Source organism: Haliaeetus leucocephalus, unplaced genomic scaffold (assembly GCF_000737465.1).
Source record: "Haliaeetus leucocephalus isolate CR32 unplaced genomic scaffold, Haliaeetus_leucocephalus-4.0 Scaffold317, whole genome shotgun sequence".
NCBI classification, from domain to species: Eukaryota; Metazoa; Chordata; class Aves; order Accipitriformes; family Accipitridae; genus Haliaeetus; species Haliaeetus leucocephalus.
Window position 1 is genome coordinate 6,247,557 of NW_010972753.1, and position 17,754 is coordinate 6,265,310.

Here is a 17,754-nt window from a genome sequence, read left to right on the forward strand (position 1 = left end):
AGGATACCATGATCTTATTTCTCTCTATTTCTAAATGCCAGTCCAAGAGTGGAAGAATATACTCCCTGACAAGAATTTTCATGTGGGTAATGCATTAATACAAAGTCCCCATGATTCAGAGAAGACTGAAATAGTAAATCTTCATCCACACAACTGCTGACAATTTGGCATTGTGGGAAGGTAAAAACACATACTCACTGGAATTTGGGGATGACTGCTACTAGGTCTAAAACCTGATAGAGGAATTCCAAAAGTAGAAAATATTTTTCTGCTACAAATCAAAGAGACTAAAGAGGCAGTATTTCTCTAGCATACCATCAACATTTAACTACTGCATTATGGATCAGCTGTTTCTAAAAACATCAAAGTTATTCATGTGCAAAAAAGATTAAGTTGCTATTAATAAACCCCGCCTGATCTGTCAAGGATGACATGATTCTTGTTGAGGTTCAGGGGGATGGAAGAATCACTTTATTTACTCTGGTGTTCAAACATTCAGTTTCATGAAAGACCGCAATGCTTTCACGAGAGGAATGCTTAACAATTTAAGCTGGCAACATAACTAACTTCATAAAAGTGTGTATTTATTTCATTAACCAAATCTATGAAAATACTACTAAAGGAAAGTTTTCCCTTCTTAACATCATATTTTCAAGCAATTCTGAAAGGTACCCAAACTGGTCTTACCCTTAACACCTCCAAACCATTAAAAGCCTGCTACTTCACAATTTGTGATAAACATTTCAATCCCCAGTTCCTATTTCCTCCAGCAACTTGCCAAAATCCACAAGTAATAATTTACTGAATAAATCTGAATTTATTCCATAAATTTTTCTTCACGAAGGTACTCTAAAACATCCTGAGTTGCCTCTAATTCATTATGCATTTATAAAAGCCTGGCTTGAAGTCAACTTCAAGATTGCTTGCACGTTAGATTACCAGAATTTCCAAGAAGCGTATACACTGGGACAACTGACTACATGAACCGTTCCTTTCTTTTACAAAGAAGTCGAGTTAATCCTAAGTAATCTTTAATCAAAATCTGAGTCTGTACTTCTAAAGATATGTTTTTATCAGTCCCTATAAAGCTACAGAGGGGAAAAAAGAGGCGGGAGGGTGGGGGGCAGATAAGAGTGTGGTAGCATAATAATTACAGAGCATCTTAAGATTATGCTAGCAATCATACTTTGGGGTCTTGAGTTTTGGAAAAAAAAAAAAAAAATCAACAAATATTAACAACTTAGTCCTTCTATGAATCAACAGGGACATTTACCACTAGTTCTGGACCAGCTGCAAGGCAGCTATGAATTAAACAATCAAGCTGTAAGGATTTTATTTTTTTAAAAAAACCTTATACATTTGTATACGTGAGGATAAAATAGAGTAAATTTTAAAAACGTCACAGTGACTTAAACTTCAGAAACATCATGGTGTTTTTATTGACCAAAAGCTCAAATGTTTCTACTTTTAATAAGGATGAGAAGGACATCAATTCTAAGATAATTTTTAAAAATCTAAGGTTGCTAAGATAATTTTTAAAAATCTAAGATTGAGCCTACTGTAAAACTAAATAGTTAGTAACAAATTGAGAATTGTTCATGCCTGAAAATTCTAGTGCGTAAACTGTAAAACCAAGTCTTGAAATAATGCCTAGGACACTTCCGCTGCCCCCCATTTGACAAGAAAAAAAAAATAGTGCTGTTTAAACAGAAAATTAGAAATGTAGTCCCTATTTACAGAAATAATAATTTACCTATTTTAACAAAAGCATGGCCATGAACGTTTCCTTTCCTCTAAATACATAAACCATCATTGTTATGTACAAAACCAGCACATACCATACCACTTTTTTCACAAAGGTCCTAATGCTATAAACCCATTTGCAAGTCTAGGCTGTGTGAAGTCTTCCACCTCTACAGGCACAGCACCTTTCTAGGCCAGTCAGACTTACATTCCCTCCATAAAGACAACGCATAGTGAAGTATTTTCTGAAGAGTGAGGTAGAGGACATGTTGAAAAGGGTGCATTCTATGTATGTTACTAGATTCCTGAAATACAGTTGAAGTCTCATTGTAAAGTAATACTAATGTCAGCATTTCACAACTTTTGAATCTTTAGATTTTTCAAGTTCAAGGAATGTATAACAGGTTTTGCTGTATGATAAGTACTTACTCATATGCATATGTCTTTGTACATATATATACATATTCAGTCTCACACGCTCTATACATCAATAGTATCAACAAAGAAGTTTTCAGTATAAAAGTATACATATTTTTAAGACACCCAAATGCTATTTCAGTTCATAAACTTTTGACTGAAGAGACAACCAAGGAAAACATCTGTACCTATTGGTTCCTTTATCAGCAAGGCCATGGACCAACTTATTCCATCCACATGAGACAACATCCATTCCCAAAGTATGAAACAGCTGTTCTGTTAAACCATATTGTCTGAGAGTGGGATAAAGCCACATGTACTCAGACTCACGAATAAGAAAGTTGAACATAAAATAGGAAAATGAAGAATACATACAGATAATTTGCGTAGACTGCTCAGCATTTCATTTTGATCTTTAAAGCCAGTTGTATGAATTTTGCTCACAGCATCCTCTTTCTCAGTAAGCCATGCATCAAAAAGGCACTGAAAGAAAATTGGAGAGAAGAGAATGAAAAAGCTTCAGTCAGGCCTTTCCTACTGCAATTTTTTGAAGAACATTCCAATTTATAACTGCTAAAACTACTCACCTGTTCTTCTGCAAAGTGCTGCCATTTACGAAGAATATCTTGCAGAAGGACCCATCGGTCTTCTGTCCATCTGCAAATGGCTGCCCATCGGTTTCCAAAGCGCTAGAAAGAAACAAACACACAGCAGAGGTTTGCATTTGTTTACATTTGTTTTAAAACAAGGCAATCTGATTTTCCTATGTGTTGTGGTTTAACCCCAGCCAGCAACCAAGCACCACGCAGCCACTCACTCACTTCCCCCCCACCCAGAGGGATGGGGAAAGAATCAGAAAAAAAAAGTAAAACTCCTGGGTTGAGATAAGACCGGTTTAATAGAACAGAAAAGAAGAAACTAATAACGATAATGATGACACTAATAAAATGACAATAGTAATAATAAAAGGATTGGAATGTACAAATTTTTGCAAACACACTTTCCTAATTCACTTTTTACAGTCTTAAGCCCTTAAAATGTGTTGCACATCATACTGAAATGGATCTTATCACCAATTGAAATAGCATCAAAATGGAGAGAATAGGAAAAGCAGTAGAGCCAAAAGCAGAGAATTTTAATCTAAAGACACAGTCTTCTATTAAGTCTCTGGTACTGTGCTCTCAAAAAACCCCTCAGTTTCAAAACTTTACAATGCCTAAAACATAACTACTTGCTTGAAACATGATTATGGTGGCCCAAACATGTGATCAAAGCAAAGAAGTATCTGATTCTTAAGTTTCCCTGTTAGTGCAGTTGCTCTAAGTTCTTACCTCTTTTAAAACACTGCAGAGGAAAAAAAAAACAAACCACCTTATTAGCTAACACACCAGCACAAATCCCACTGAGGTTTCCCAGGTATTTACAGCATATGCTACCATATACATTTTAAAATTACACAAAACACTACCTTGTTCCTCTCCCTTATTTTAGTTGAAATCAAGCGTTATTACTTTCTTTTAATTTCCTATTAGCCTTCATTGAAAAATGCCTAAGACAGAGGATAAGACTTAATACTGCTGTGATGGTGTGACATGCTACGAAACTTTTATTGCAACAATTTACAATGATTTAATTATCCCTGGGCATCATATGCAAATTATTCAGCTGCTGCCAAATAAAAAACCTTATAAAGTCTGCAAGACATTCTATACTAATGCATTCTTATTTTTTCATCTACTTCAAAAGCATGTCTTGACAAAAGGGATAAATAGTTTCTTCCTTTTTCATATTTATTTATTCACTCAATTATTCTTATGGGTCCCTTATAATTTAAGATATCCTATGATTCTGTATTTTTCATATTTACATATTTTTCATAGAGATTATAATTTAATTTTAGCAAAAATGTAGCATCCAAATGGTGGATTTTTAAAACCAAGGGATTAAAATTCAAACTGTATTTTCTATCAAGAATAAAAGAACTTTATTTTGCACTGCCTAGGAAATGAAAGGTAAAATTTCAGGATGCCATTTGAATGTGTGGCTTTACCAATTTTACATCAAAGTAAAAAGTCAGCAGATACCATGTTTTTCATTTAGTGAATGCTAAAACCATAACAAATCTTGCAGAGTAAACCGGCAGCCGTCATGCCACTGAGTTATATCATATTAGATACTGGCTCAATTTAAAAAAATGAAGACTATCTCTAATCAACTAGCATAATAACACTAATTTAAAAACATGTCAATTCTTAAACAGCTCAAATATGTTACACAGTAATAGAGAGCAGTATTCCTTTTCAGTCACTTACTGCATAAATACAAAGTAGGTTTTGAGGAAATTGTTTTGTTTGCCTTTTTTAGGCTTAATTTTAGGATCATGGTTTTGGTATTTATTTGGAATTATGTAATGGGTGTTTGCTTTCTTTCTTAATTAGATCTAGACAAAACCCAAGCAATTTTGCAAATCTAAGAATGTGATTTCTTTTCACATTAAAATCAAGTTTGGTGTTAGTGTTTGCTCGCCATAAAACATAATGTGATCAAAGATCACCAATTCAAACACAAAAAAGTTCAGGTTTTGAATGTGAATATTTCAGAAAGCTAATTTCAATATTAGCAGAAACAAATACTTGCTAGTGAAACATTTATGTCCTCAACTTATTAGGAAATAGAGTACAACATATTCTACCCATTCATTTTACCCAATCATTAGATATAATTGCCAAATTGTGTGACACAGAACCGTGCAGAAAATTATTTACAGCCAGCTAATCCAAATTTTCTTTTTTTTTTTTAAATTACTTTTTTCCTTTTATAAAAAAAAGTCACAATTTCATAAATAGCATTTATTATCCTCACAGGCTAAATACTGTATATCCCATAATGTGTACTCAGTAATGCTTTTTCTGCAAAAATTATATTTTGACTCACTTCACTTGAAAAACTAAAAATCTTAATATAACAAAATGATGAATTATATTTAGTTTCATTTGTCCTGAATCTGATTACATTTCCAGTTTAGCTCAAGACAGTCTCAACACATCCATCCTCCTTTTTCTCCAAGCCCAGAAAACAACCTAGCAGATCTGCAGTATCTAGCACTCATTTTGTTTTTTATATTCAATTGAACATTTTTTTTTTACCTTGACTGCTTTGCTTGCTAATTACTAGTTCAAAAATCATAAGCATATCCTTCCTGATAGCTCAGATGCTTCTAATCTGAACCCTGATCTAAGACTTCATCTTTCCTAATAATTCCCACAGTTCAGGATAATTATCATTAGTTAACTACTCAAAAACACTATACATGATTCAATGAAGTCATAACAAGTGTCTTGTTGTTAGTCTTTAACAAGGTCTAAGCCTAAGTACTTAATCTTCCCTATATGCCCTTTCTTCCCACTGTAGTAGGAGAAAAATCTCTTAATTTCTAAAATTCTATATATACAGATGGTGAGGTGAATCACATTTGGTTGTTTTGGTGCTTGATTTACGCTGAAGTTTATGGATACTAATTACGTACTGCATTTTAAAAATATATGTACAGTTTTTACTGAAGGATTCATAAGTCATCCCAAAGTTAAGCAGCAAAGGTTTTGGCACCTCTGACTTAGATTAATGTTTTCAGAAAAAATCTTTTCATGACCAGACGTCTCTCCACTGGTAATGCAGGTGTAGATCAGAATAAATTACACTGCACAAATCTAACCAATAGTTCATATCTGCCCGAAATTTTGAATTCTCATACAAGCCAAATACAAGGTCTTTGACAAGAAAAATATTTTGTTCAAACAGGACCCCTAAAAAAGAATGAATGGACTTTCGTAGACTCCACATTTTTCTGAAGAAAATTTCATTCTTAAAGTGTGCAACACCATGAGTTATGCAAGCTCTTACATCTCCACCTTGCAAAGGGACTTATATAATGGATATATGCTTATATATACATGCATGGATGCAGAGGAAAACTTGGAGTTGGTGGAAACATACACTAAACTACATAAACAAATAACAAACTACTTATTACTAATTTAATAATAATAATTATTAAATAACCAATAATCAATTAATTACATGGGATGGCTAATATACTGAGATTAAACTGAAAAATCATATTTCAACAGATGAGATCACTTCCCAAATACTGGTTAAATTTCTTTTTCTAAACTCTTTTCAAGGAAAACACCTTAAATATTCTCTATTAGAATATGAAGCAAACCAAACTTAATTTCAGGTATACCACTCCATACAATACAGCACCATATTAGATACTTGAAGCAGGAATATCTACAAAATTCAGCCTGGTTTGAGCTATAGACTCAGTCCTAGGATCATTAAATCTACACTTACACGTCTCCTTTTCTACCACTAACTGCAATTCAGCACAGTTCTATATGAATACATACCATACATAACTGCCCATAAATCAAGTAATGACCCATAATGAATATCCTGGTCATTGGTATACAACCATCATTTTCCTTGATGTCTATGACAGCAATAGCAACAGGTACTCACCTATGTGTATTGTCACATACGTTCTCAGTTACTTAATTTCTCCATATGTGTCAGCATATTGTATTTGATTGCTTAAATGTAAGTTATGCTAATCATAGACTAAGCCTCAAATTCAGTTCCCTATATTTATGTCTATGCTACTTTTTATATCAGACTTCTATTATATTGTATTCTTCTGATGTTTTATAAATAAAGCAGTAAATATTTTATTGATAAAAAATATTTTATACAGATCCTCATACCTGAGTAATTTTTAAATAACTCGCATTCAGGCAGCTGACTTTTCTTAACAATCCTCACAAAGAAATACAGTTTGCTCTCAATGTCTGCAGTAACATATTCATCAACTTGCCTTTATCACTATGATATACCTTGAAAAAGATTTTTTGTTTGGTCCTCTAGAAAACAACAAAAACTCAAGAGTGCAAGATCAAATACCTGGTTCTGCATTTACTCTAAGGAACGCATTGATTTGCACACTAAAAAGTTTTGCTGAGTCAATACAAAATACTATTTTCAGCATATGATTATGAAGAGCCACAAAACCTACCTTTTTTTTGTCTCGATAGTTTGACAAGACATTTTATTTTAATAAAGTAAAATGACTAAGTAACTGTACTGATAAAAGGGTTGACAATTGTGACCTGCCTTAAACCTGTTAGCTCTCCTGAGAGATCGTAACAACAATGACACCAAGATATACTGTTTGGTTGAATAGGTTTAAGACACAAAGTTTCAAGTCAGAAATATCATGTCAGGACTGTCTATTTAGAAAGTAGATATTAACTACTAAATCATATGGTGCTTAACTTTACCTCCTTATTCACATCAAATAGCAAGTCGATGCTGTAAATAGCCTGTGTGATGCCCAGAAACCCAGACCGCACCAAGGGTTTTGTTCCCAACACCTTGGAAAACAAATCTCCAGAGAAACCGACTGAATCCAGACTAAAAAGTAAAATACCTTCCTGTTCCCTTGAAATGCCTCTTTTTACACCACTAGCTGGAATTTTCAGAGAAATCTGCATGTAAAAGAAACTTTTTTTGTATTGAGAGGACTCTGAAAGAATATTCTTTCAAAGACTACAAAAAGCAGAAGATAAAATATTCCTAGTCTGCAAAAAAGTCAAAGTAGGGAAACATGAGAACAGGAGAAAATGAATAAAACCAACACAACTCTTGGGAACACTGGAGTGAATGGGTAAGAAGCGAAATAATATGCCTCAAGTCTGCAGCTAATAGGAGAGGTTTTTTGCAAGATGCTTTTCTATTAAGGTTATTATTTTCCAATAAGGCTATCCACTCTTTAAAGTAATGAGAAATAGTGGAAATATGTTTTTGTCTATATGCAAAATCAATTTTTTTAAAAAAAGAAATACTTAGCACAGTCATAGAATTTCTCCCATGTAGCAATAAGCAACGTGTGTAGTTCTGAAATGCTTGTACACCAACGCACACGGTACGAGAAACAAACAGGATGAACTGGAAGCACTGGTCAGGTCCCAAGGCTATAATATCATTGGTATTAGTGGGACTTGGTGGAATGAGTCCCATGGTTGGAGTTCTGGGATGGAAGACTACAGGCTGTTCAGGAGGGATAGGCAGGGCAGGTGCGGTGGAGGTGTCACACTATACGTAAAAGAGAGGTTTGATCGCACAGTCCTTACAGTTAGTGATGATGTGGTCGAGAGCCTCTGGGTAAGGATTAGGGGGCTGGAACACAAAGGAGACATTGTAGTGGGTGTCTACTACCGATTACCCAGCCAGGATGTAAGCACTGATGTGTTATTCTATAGGCAATTAGGAGAAATTTCTGGATTGGTAGCCCTTGTCCTTATGGGAGATTTCACCTTCCCAGACATCAACTGGGAATACCATACTGCTGGGACAAGCAGGTCTTGGAAACTCTTGAAGTTTGTAGGAGGTAACTTCTTGTCACAGGTACTCAGTGAGCCAACCAGGAAAGATGCCCTCCCTAGACTTGCTCTTTGTGAACAAAGAAGGACTCATGGGGGATGTGATGGTAGGCGGCTGTGCTGGCCACAGTGATCACGAGTTTAAAATTTTCAGCCTAAGGAGAAAAAAGGACAGCAGAGTTGCTACCCTGGACTTCAGGAGAGTAAACTTTAAGCTCTTGAGGGAGATATTTACCTGCAGCATCCTTCTGGACAAGTTGTCCAAGTGTGGGATGAGCGGGTTCACGGTGCGCTGGGTGAAGAACTGGCTGAAGGGCAGAGCTCAAAGGGTTGTAGTGAATGGGGCTGCATCTGGCTGGCAACTGGTCACCAGCGGTGCTCCTCAGGGTTCAATTCTAGGGCCAGTTCTGTTCAATGTATTTATCAACCATCTGGATGCAGGAGTTGAATGCACCATTAACAAATTTGCCGACAATACCAAACTGGGAGGTGCCATTGCCTCTCTTGAGGGACAGGAGGCCTTGCAGAGGGATCTAGGTAGGTTGGAGCACTGGGCTATGATTAATGGGATGAAATTTAACACATCCAAATGGCGGATTCTGCAGCTGGGATGGAGTAACACTGGGCACAAGCATAAATGGGGAGAGGAGTGGCTGGCGAGCAGCCCTGCAGAACGGGACCTGGGGGGGCTGGCCGACAGCAGGCTCAGTACGAGCCGGCCGTGTGCCCTGGCAGCCCAGAGGGCAAACCCCCTCCTGGGGGCATCACACACAGCACGGCCAGCCCGTCAAAAGAGGGGATGATCCCGCTGTGTCCAGCGTTGGTGCGGCCTCACCTTGAATACTGTCTGCAGTTCTGGGCCCCACCATTTAAGAAGGATGTGAAGGTCCTTGAAAGCATCCAGAGGAGGGCAACAAAGGTGGTGACAGGGCTGGAAGGCATGTCCTGTGAGGGACAGCTAAGGACTTTGGGCTTGTCTACTCTGGAGACAAGGAGGCTGAGGGCTGACCTCATTGCTCTCTACAGCTTCTTCAGGAGGGGACGCGGAGAGGGAGGTGCTGAGCTCTTCTCCCTGGGATCCAGTGGGATCAGGGACACGTGGGAATGGTCAAAGCTGCACCAGGGGAGGTTTAGACTGGACATTAGGAAGCATTTCTTTACTGAGAGGGTGCTGAAATACTGGAACAGGCTTCCTAGAGAGGTGGTCGATGCCCCAAGCCTGTCAGTGGTTAAGAGGCATTTGGACAATGCCCTTAATAACATGCTTTAACTTTCGGTCGGCCCTGAAGTGGTCAGGCAGTTGGACTAGATGATCCTTGTAGGTCCCTTCCAACTGAAAAAGTCTAGTCCATTCCATTCTTTAACATTCCTCACTTATTTTGACATATTCTTACAAGAACTACCCATACATCATCTTCAATCAAAGGACAGTACACTGAATAACACGAATATATAATTGTGTAAATTACACTCTCAGCTCCTTTCCCTCAGCAGGGGAAAAAGCCATCAAGAAGCATTTGATACATTTAATGCACTTCTCTTTCCAGCACAGATCCGGACCCCTGAAGCCTGGGGAGGGCTCTAATTTGAGCTGGCCCACAAGAGTCCTTAAGGGACCTATTGTCTGATGGGTATAATTAGAGAAAAAACTCCCTGCATTCATGGCTTCTCTTTGTTATTCACCCATTTCTCTGGGCTGAAGATAATTTCCCACGTTTTCGCTGAGAAATGAAATGAGTCAGGCTACAGCAACAGATTTGCTAGTATAGTCTTCTGATTTTGCAGCACTAAAGATTTGAGCCTTACTCAGCAGCTGCTTTTTGTTAAGTCTCTGGATTGAGCCTAATGGGGGTCTAGAAGTCGTAAGTCTAAACAGTGAGTTCTCACGAGCAGCATAAACAGAGCCTCACAACACGTCACACATTGATATGTCAAGTAACCAAAGTTATGTAAAAGCAGTTTTAATATTCACACTCACCTAGGATAGCTGTAATCTCTCAGACTACATTAGGGCAACAGCTGTTTGTAAGAGAAACAAGCTTAACTTTTCTATGAATAGTTTGTTTCAGGGGACGCTTTCTGCTTCTATGCCATTAACTGCCTTTTAAATAGATTTTTTTGGGCATATGCAATAAATCTTAAGAGCTTCTATAATGTTCATTTGAAGACAGTACAGATTCTTGTCATCCTGTTGAGACTTAGATTCTGTAAATGACCTTTTTATGGCTTTTAAAGTTGTTTTATACACATGCATGCATAAATATATGCATTATGTATTTATATATATGAGAATATTTCAGGAATCACCACGTCAAAAAGATTTTCAAGAAGAAAGGCATAACTGAATTGCACCTGCTTGGAAAATGCAGCCTTGACTATTACACAGCAATAACTGTTCACTTTCTTCCAAATCTGATCCTGACCAGTATCTCACTCAGGCAGTCTTATTAAGCTCTTTTGTCTGACAGTACATGCTCTTGTTTTGTTCTACTTTTAAAAGTCAGACTGGCAGATACGTAATCAAGCTTTGAACTTTGCTCCATTGTGCTTTTTGTCAAACGCTCTAATGGTTGTGCCTGCCAACACATCAGATCTCCCGTGCTTATATTCAGCTTACAAGTGACCTGAAAAAAACTGAAAAAACTAAAAAGCCAAACAATCTTTCTGTACACTCAAAAAAGGAGATGCAACGTTTTGCTAGGATAGTAGGTGGACTCTGGTAATTCAGTTCTCTGAAAAACACAGGCGGTGTGATTTAAGGAGGGAACTGAACAGCACCTGGGGTGTTCCACGCCGCCCCATGCTCTGCTCGGAGCATGCCTGTGCTGCAGGGTATGGTGCCCCCGGAATTGCCTTACTGGCATCTTTCAAGGAATGTACTTTCTCAACGGCAGTAATAATTGGGCACACTTTATCCCAACACCAGGTGCCTTCTCCACTATTACAAATGGTGTATTTCCATTGTGTTCCATTTACACTCATCATTCTTTATGTTTCTTTAATGGGGTAAATGTATTGCAGTAATGTCTGAGTTCTATTTCAGGTTGGATTCTAATATGGGTCAGCCACAGAAGTTGCACGGGATACAAATGGTACCTTTGCAGCCAGTGTAACAATAGGGGGATGCAGCTGTATCACCTGATGTGCTCTTAACTGTTCAGATATCTTTCTGAAGATGTGCAATCAGATTAAATGTCCAATAATGCACCAACCTTTCATTTGTTTTTCGCAATATTAAAAAATCTCAGTTGTAGAACTTCAAATTCGTGAAGTGCAGTAAATATCAAATGCCATTAATAATTTTCCCATTTTTTGTCATACTTTAACATAGGCCTCTTTGCAAGAACCTACTCTTTATCGCCATAGAATATTATCCTGGTTGAACCTCTTTCCATTCATTTTTTAATTTATTTTAATTTTATAATTTATTTTTTATTATTATATTTCATTTTTCTTCCACTTCCATTCAAGATATTTTCCTAGTTTAGTCTAGCTTCTGGAACCATGTGCTTGCAAGGGAACTGTTTTATTCCACTGAACAGAATACAAGGAGCTGGCAAGAAATTCTGGAAGGTTAAGACTGTCCTGAGCAGGTACACCACAGTTCTGACACTTAAGATGAATTTAAAAGGAGTTAATAATTGACAGATCAGTAGAGGCTGCATTGTTACTTTGGCTGGGTTGTGCTCCCTGTGTGTCTAAAAAGTTGCAGTAAACTGAGATTTATTTTTGCAGTGGAAGTGCTCAGCATCTCAGCGAAACATGCACTACCTACTCTAAGCTCCAAACTGATTACTGTTTTACTGGTATTGGTACCCAAATTAGCTAGATTCAAGATAGCACACAGATATCTGTCTGTGCTACAGCAATACCTTCCAGCTGAATGTATTGATAGCTTCTTTAGCGAAACCTTGGGCTTTAATGATTCAAAAACCAGAAACCTTTTTATTTTCTTGGGTAATGAAGCAAAATGAAAGAAAAATACTTTCTCCTTTCTGAAAGAGAAAAATAGAAGGAGTCTTCATTGTAGTACTGCCATACTTCTTGAGCAGTGACCCTGGAGATCTGACCATCAACACAGGAGTATCCTTCTTCAGTGTATCTCAATGCTAATTAGCCATTTAAGTTCATTCAGAAGTTACAATAAGAGCATTGCAATATAAATAATACAGTAAGAGCAACTTTTTAAAGATGCAAGGGAAATACTAAATTTTCTTACAATAAAAACTAATATTTGACAAATTTTTAGAACATCTTGGCTGCTATCTTTATCACAAATGTATCTCCAATGTGTCATTCTTTTAGGATACTCAAGTAATTGTATTTAGAAAATAGAGTATATGGAAGGGTTTGTCTGTTGATAGTTTAGGCTTTGGGTCAAAATGAAGTTTAGAACAGGTTTGGATTGCAAGGATGTTGCTGCTAACTTCTCCCAATTCTAGAAAGCCTTGTCATAAGAATCCTAAATGATAAACCATTGTAAAAACCATGTATACTGAAGAGGATATACACTGAAACAGAGAAATTAAACTAAGAGCAGACTGAGATGATTCCCTTCATTTCCTAGGAAACGTGTCCACAAGAAACTAATTGGAAAAAAATTATGACTCTTCCCCAAAAAGTGTTTTAGAAAAAATGGCATGTTCTTAATATTTCTCGATAATGATTATTTGTCTACAAAAATATGATCCTGCACACATTCAGTATTTGGTTTTGCTTATTTTTTAAAAAGTCCTGTTTCAATTTTGTGGGACCAGCATTGCCATTAAAAGACACACATATTGGGCATTTAATTAAAATTAAAATGAATTAAATTCATTAAAATGAATGTGCCTTTAAGCACTTGCCAGTGGATAATGACACTTCACGTTACTATAACACCAAAATATACCACATATACCAAAAGTTTCCAATCAGAAGAAAAATCTCCCATTCTCGATAACTCACACTCTGCTGAATTGTGTAGATTCTTACATGTAATATCCTTTTCCTTAACTACAACAGAGAATCATATTGCTTCTGTCAGGAGTAATGAAATACAATTAAGAAATAAAAGACAAACACTTGTACTTGGATAGACAAAACAGGTTGATACTCAAGGAATCACAAAATAAAAAGAAAGTTGCTCTCAGATATTTGTTTTTTCTCCAAAATACATGCATTTAACCATCTATGCAAAAGTCACGTCCTACAGAAATATTTAAGATCATCCTCAGAAATATCTCCTGAGGTACACCCAATGCTACTAGTAGTTCCTCTTCAACCTTATTAACACTTAATAGTACTGATAGCTTTTTCCCTGACAGAAGTGTAGTCGTTACCTGAAGCTGCTCTTCCAGTGCAGCAGTAGCTCTGTCTCCACTGTTCTCATCCACCACCACTACCATATGGGTTAGAGAATTGACCTTGACTTGTTCCTGTTCCAAATCTTCTTGAAATGCCTATAAATAAAGCAAGTGTGTTAGAAAATGTGTTCCAAACTAAGAAAATGCTGTGTGTTTGGAGTCCCACCAACTTAACTTGCACAACTAACCAACTATGAGACTTTTATATTCGTATTGCTGTCAATTCTAACTAATTTGTTACTTTAGCATATATATGCTAACATAAGCATAATGGGCAGATTTCCATTCTTTTCACAAAAATAGCTTACTGTTACTCACTCACAAGTCCTAACTTGATACAATATTTCAGACTGAAAATTTGGCTTGAGAAAGCATTTGTTGAATTGATGTAGCTGACTTACAGATAACAGTATAGCACATATACATTCCAGTAACCTGCAAATTTTAAACAGCCACTGGATTAGATTTGTACTTCATATTAACATATTAAAATATTTGAACATTGCAAAAGTTATAAAAATATTAAAAATGACAGGTTTTCTTTAAACAAACACATACTATCTTCAGCTTGGCACTGAAGTGAAGAAACTTCTCTCAAATCTGCACAAACAGATATTTGAATAATTCCTAACCTTGCGAAATTTCTACAACTCTTCGCATCTCTCTGACCCTCCCACAATTTCCCAGGCTTCATATAAGAGATCTCATCAATTGTTCTCTCCCTCCACAAAGCACTCGGAGAAGTGCAACGGGAAGTCTAGACATATTCACTCTTCAGACCATGGTTTACAGCATATTCACTGTACACTTAACCTACATCACACAAAATAAAAAAATAAAAAATCTGAGGTACTGTAAGGTACTGTAACACCTTAGTAACATCCCCTTGGTGGGGTTTAGTGTCTTCTTTCTCTTTTTTTTCTTTTTTTTTTTTCCTTCTCACTTCCCGTGAAAGATGGAATCCCTACTTGGCTGTAGTTTGTTAACAAAACCAAAACCAGCCCAGGTCCTGTCAGGCCCCAGGGAACTGAGCAGCCAGACCTATTTGCTCCTTCCTTTGCTGAGATGCAGCAAGAGGACAGGTGACAAAGATGGAAAGAGGAGGAGCTGAGGAAGTGTTGGTACTGAAACTTCAAGCCACAGAGAACGCAATATTCAATTTCTTTTCATAATTTTTGTTACCTATCTCCAGCTTTATGTTAGTGCATTAACATCCAAATGTACATTTTTTACTCCTAGTAGTTAACCCCTGTTTTACGTTACTGGGTTCTGTGTTGTGTTTTTTAAATAAAACTTGAAAGAACCTCTCATCCCACTCCCCTGAAAAAAACCAAGGTATCCAGGACCAGATCCTGCCCGACACACTGTTTAGGTGTCTATAACTAGCTTCAAACCAATGGAAGAACATGGGAAACCAAAGTCCTGGATTGTGTCCTCAATACTTCAGCAGAGTGTGTTCTAGTGATTAGTACGTATATAGTATCATAGTCACAGACTGAAAAATAACATTGTTAACCACGTAAGTCTTGTCACAATGGAAACCTTGACTGTATTACAAACTACGTTAAATTTCACCATATCAATTTTTCTGCTGCTTTTTCAAGTAGATTAATTCACTTAGGTATGAAGAACAAGCCCTTGCTGAAGATAAGGTCACGCATTTTAAACCTCTTCTGTAAAACATCTTACATTTATTTGAAAATCAAAAAATAAAATATAATGTGGCTATAGGCAATAGGAAAGGAATTCACAGACTACTCTGTTTTCAAGGCATAAATTCCTTACCCTAACACATTTCAGAGTTTTAATTCCTTCATGGGCATAGCCTTTGAGCCAATATATTTATAAGAATCCTCCTTTTTCTGACTTTCATGCCTATGATTACCATTTGCTTCAGAGAGCTAGACTATAAAGCAATTTTCAAGGACTGTGAAGTACACTAAATTGTTAGAGCAATCCCTGGAATTCAGACTTCTTAACATTTTTTGACCTAACAGTTGATCAGGGAAGAGGAGGCAGAGCACTCATAGATCAGACCATATAACACAGATTGCTCCCCCCAGGTTCAATCCTCTCTTTCAGCCATACAACAATAAATACATTCCTCTGTAAGCCTACAGCCAGGGAGAAGGCGACTATTATTTCCTGATTAGTGGGTATCTGAGAGAAGGCATCCCAGAAAAAAAAAACAGAGTTAGCAATGCTCTGCAAGTGCAGGAGTGGAGGGCATTTTGGAAGCAGGAGTCTCACTGTCCTGGTTTCAGCTGGGATGTAGTTAACTGTCTTCCTAGTAGCTGGTACAGTGCTGTGTTTTGAGTTCAGTATGTGAAGAATGTTGATAACACTGATGTTTGCAGTTGTTGCTCAGTAATGTTTAGACTAGAGTCAAGGATTGTTCAGCTTCTCATGCCCAGCCAGGGCACCTGACCCAAACTGGCCATAGGTGTATTTCATACCATGGGACATCCCATCTAGTTTAGGAACTGGGAAGTGGGGGGCAGGGAATCGCCACTCGGGGACTGGCTGGGTGTCGGTCGGCGGGTGGGGAGCAATTGCCCTGCGCATCATTTGTACATTTCAATCCTTTTATTACTACTGTTGTCCTTTTATTAGTGTTATCATTATCATTATTAGTTTCTTCTTTTCTGTTCTATTAAATCGTTCTTATCTCAACCCACGAGTTTTACTTCTTTTCCTGATTTTCTCCCCCATCCCACTGGATGGGGGGGGAGTGAGTGAGTGGCTGCGTGGTGCTTAGTTGCTGGCTGGGGTTAAACCACGGCACTCACACACAGTGTGAAAGACTTGAGAAGTCAGGGAACTGATGAAATCAGAAAGTTGAGTCATTTTCTAATCCCCAGACAGAATCAATTTGCCCTGAGCTGAAGGGCTCTTCTTCATAATCCAAGTGTCTGTTTTTACCATGAAATTCACCACTGACAAGCATTTGTATACAGGAGCTTGTTGAAACTGGAATTTACTGAGGGCAGTCCCAAGACTAGAACATGCTCTGTTCAAGTCACTTAAACTGAAGTTTCTAACAAGTTCTCCCGAGCTTGTACAGATAGCAAATTTTCAGGGACTTAAAATGTAAGATGGATATAGATGTTGATGCATGGGGATAGCAACAACAGAAACGCATAAAACTCCACAGTGCCTTTAATTCCTATCCATCAGATAACAATTTATGTGACTCGGACATAATCTACTTCAAAGTGAATAAAAATACCTACCTAGGCCATCCAAGTACCCAAAGACAAATCCACCCTTGATATTTGAACAGTTAGGAAGTGACTCATTTTACCTTTGCAATTAATTTGAAGTAGTGAAAAATCCTAACACTAAAAATTTTCCATAGTTTCTGGCATTTTCGTAAAAATAAAAAGGCTCAGCCTTCCAGAAAAAGTAATACCTAAGCATCTTAGACTTTTTTAGAAACTTAATGAAACTATAAAATCTACTAACTATAAATTGTATAATAATAATGTGGTATAATGAAATCAGTTCAATTAAAAGCACATTTTTGCTTAATTATAAAATTTCTAACATAGTATTCTGCTCAGACAGCTCAATAGTCCTCAGATTTTTATTGAAAAGCAGCTTTCTTCCTTTATGAAATTATAAAGAAGGGATACTTGGAACAGCAGACAAAACGCATAAAATACTGCCACAAAGACCAATAGTTCTTTACTGAAATGTTTGACCATTACTCCAAAATATATTGACTATGCCAGATCCCTTACCAGAACCATGTACCTTGCTAATGACAGAAAAATCTTAGAGTTCACCTCTATTTCAGTCCACTCAGAAAA

The 17,754-nt window shown here is 37.0% G+C and overlaps 1 protein-coding gene across 1 annotated transcript in view; it reads right to left on the minus strand.

The window, feature by feature from the left end:
- Positions 1 to 17,754, minus strand: part of DMD (dystrophin) — a 1,006,632-nt gene that overhangs the window by 784,519 nt on the left and 204,359 nt on the right. The window contains exons 12-14 of the mRNA XM_010571327.1: positions 13,919 to 14,038; positions 2,748 to 2,849; positions 2,536 to 2,643 (exon numbers count right to left, since the gene is read on the minus strand). Coding sequence (XP_010569629.1) covers positions 2,536 to 2,643; positions 2,748 to 2,849; positions 13,919 to 14,038 — 330 coding nt within the window. The remainder of the gene's footprint in view (positions 1 to 2,535; positions 2,644 to 2,747; positions 2,850 to 13,918; positions 14,039 to 17,754) is intronic.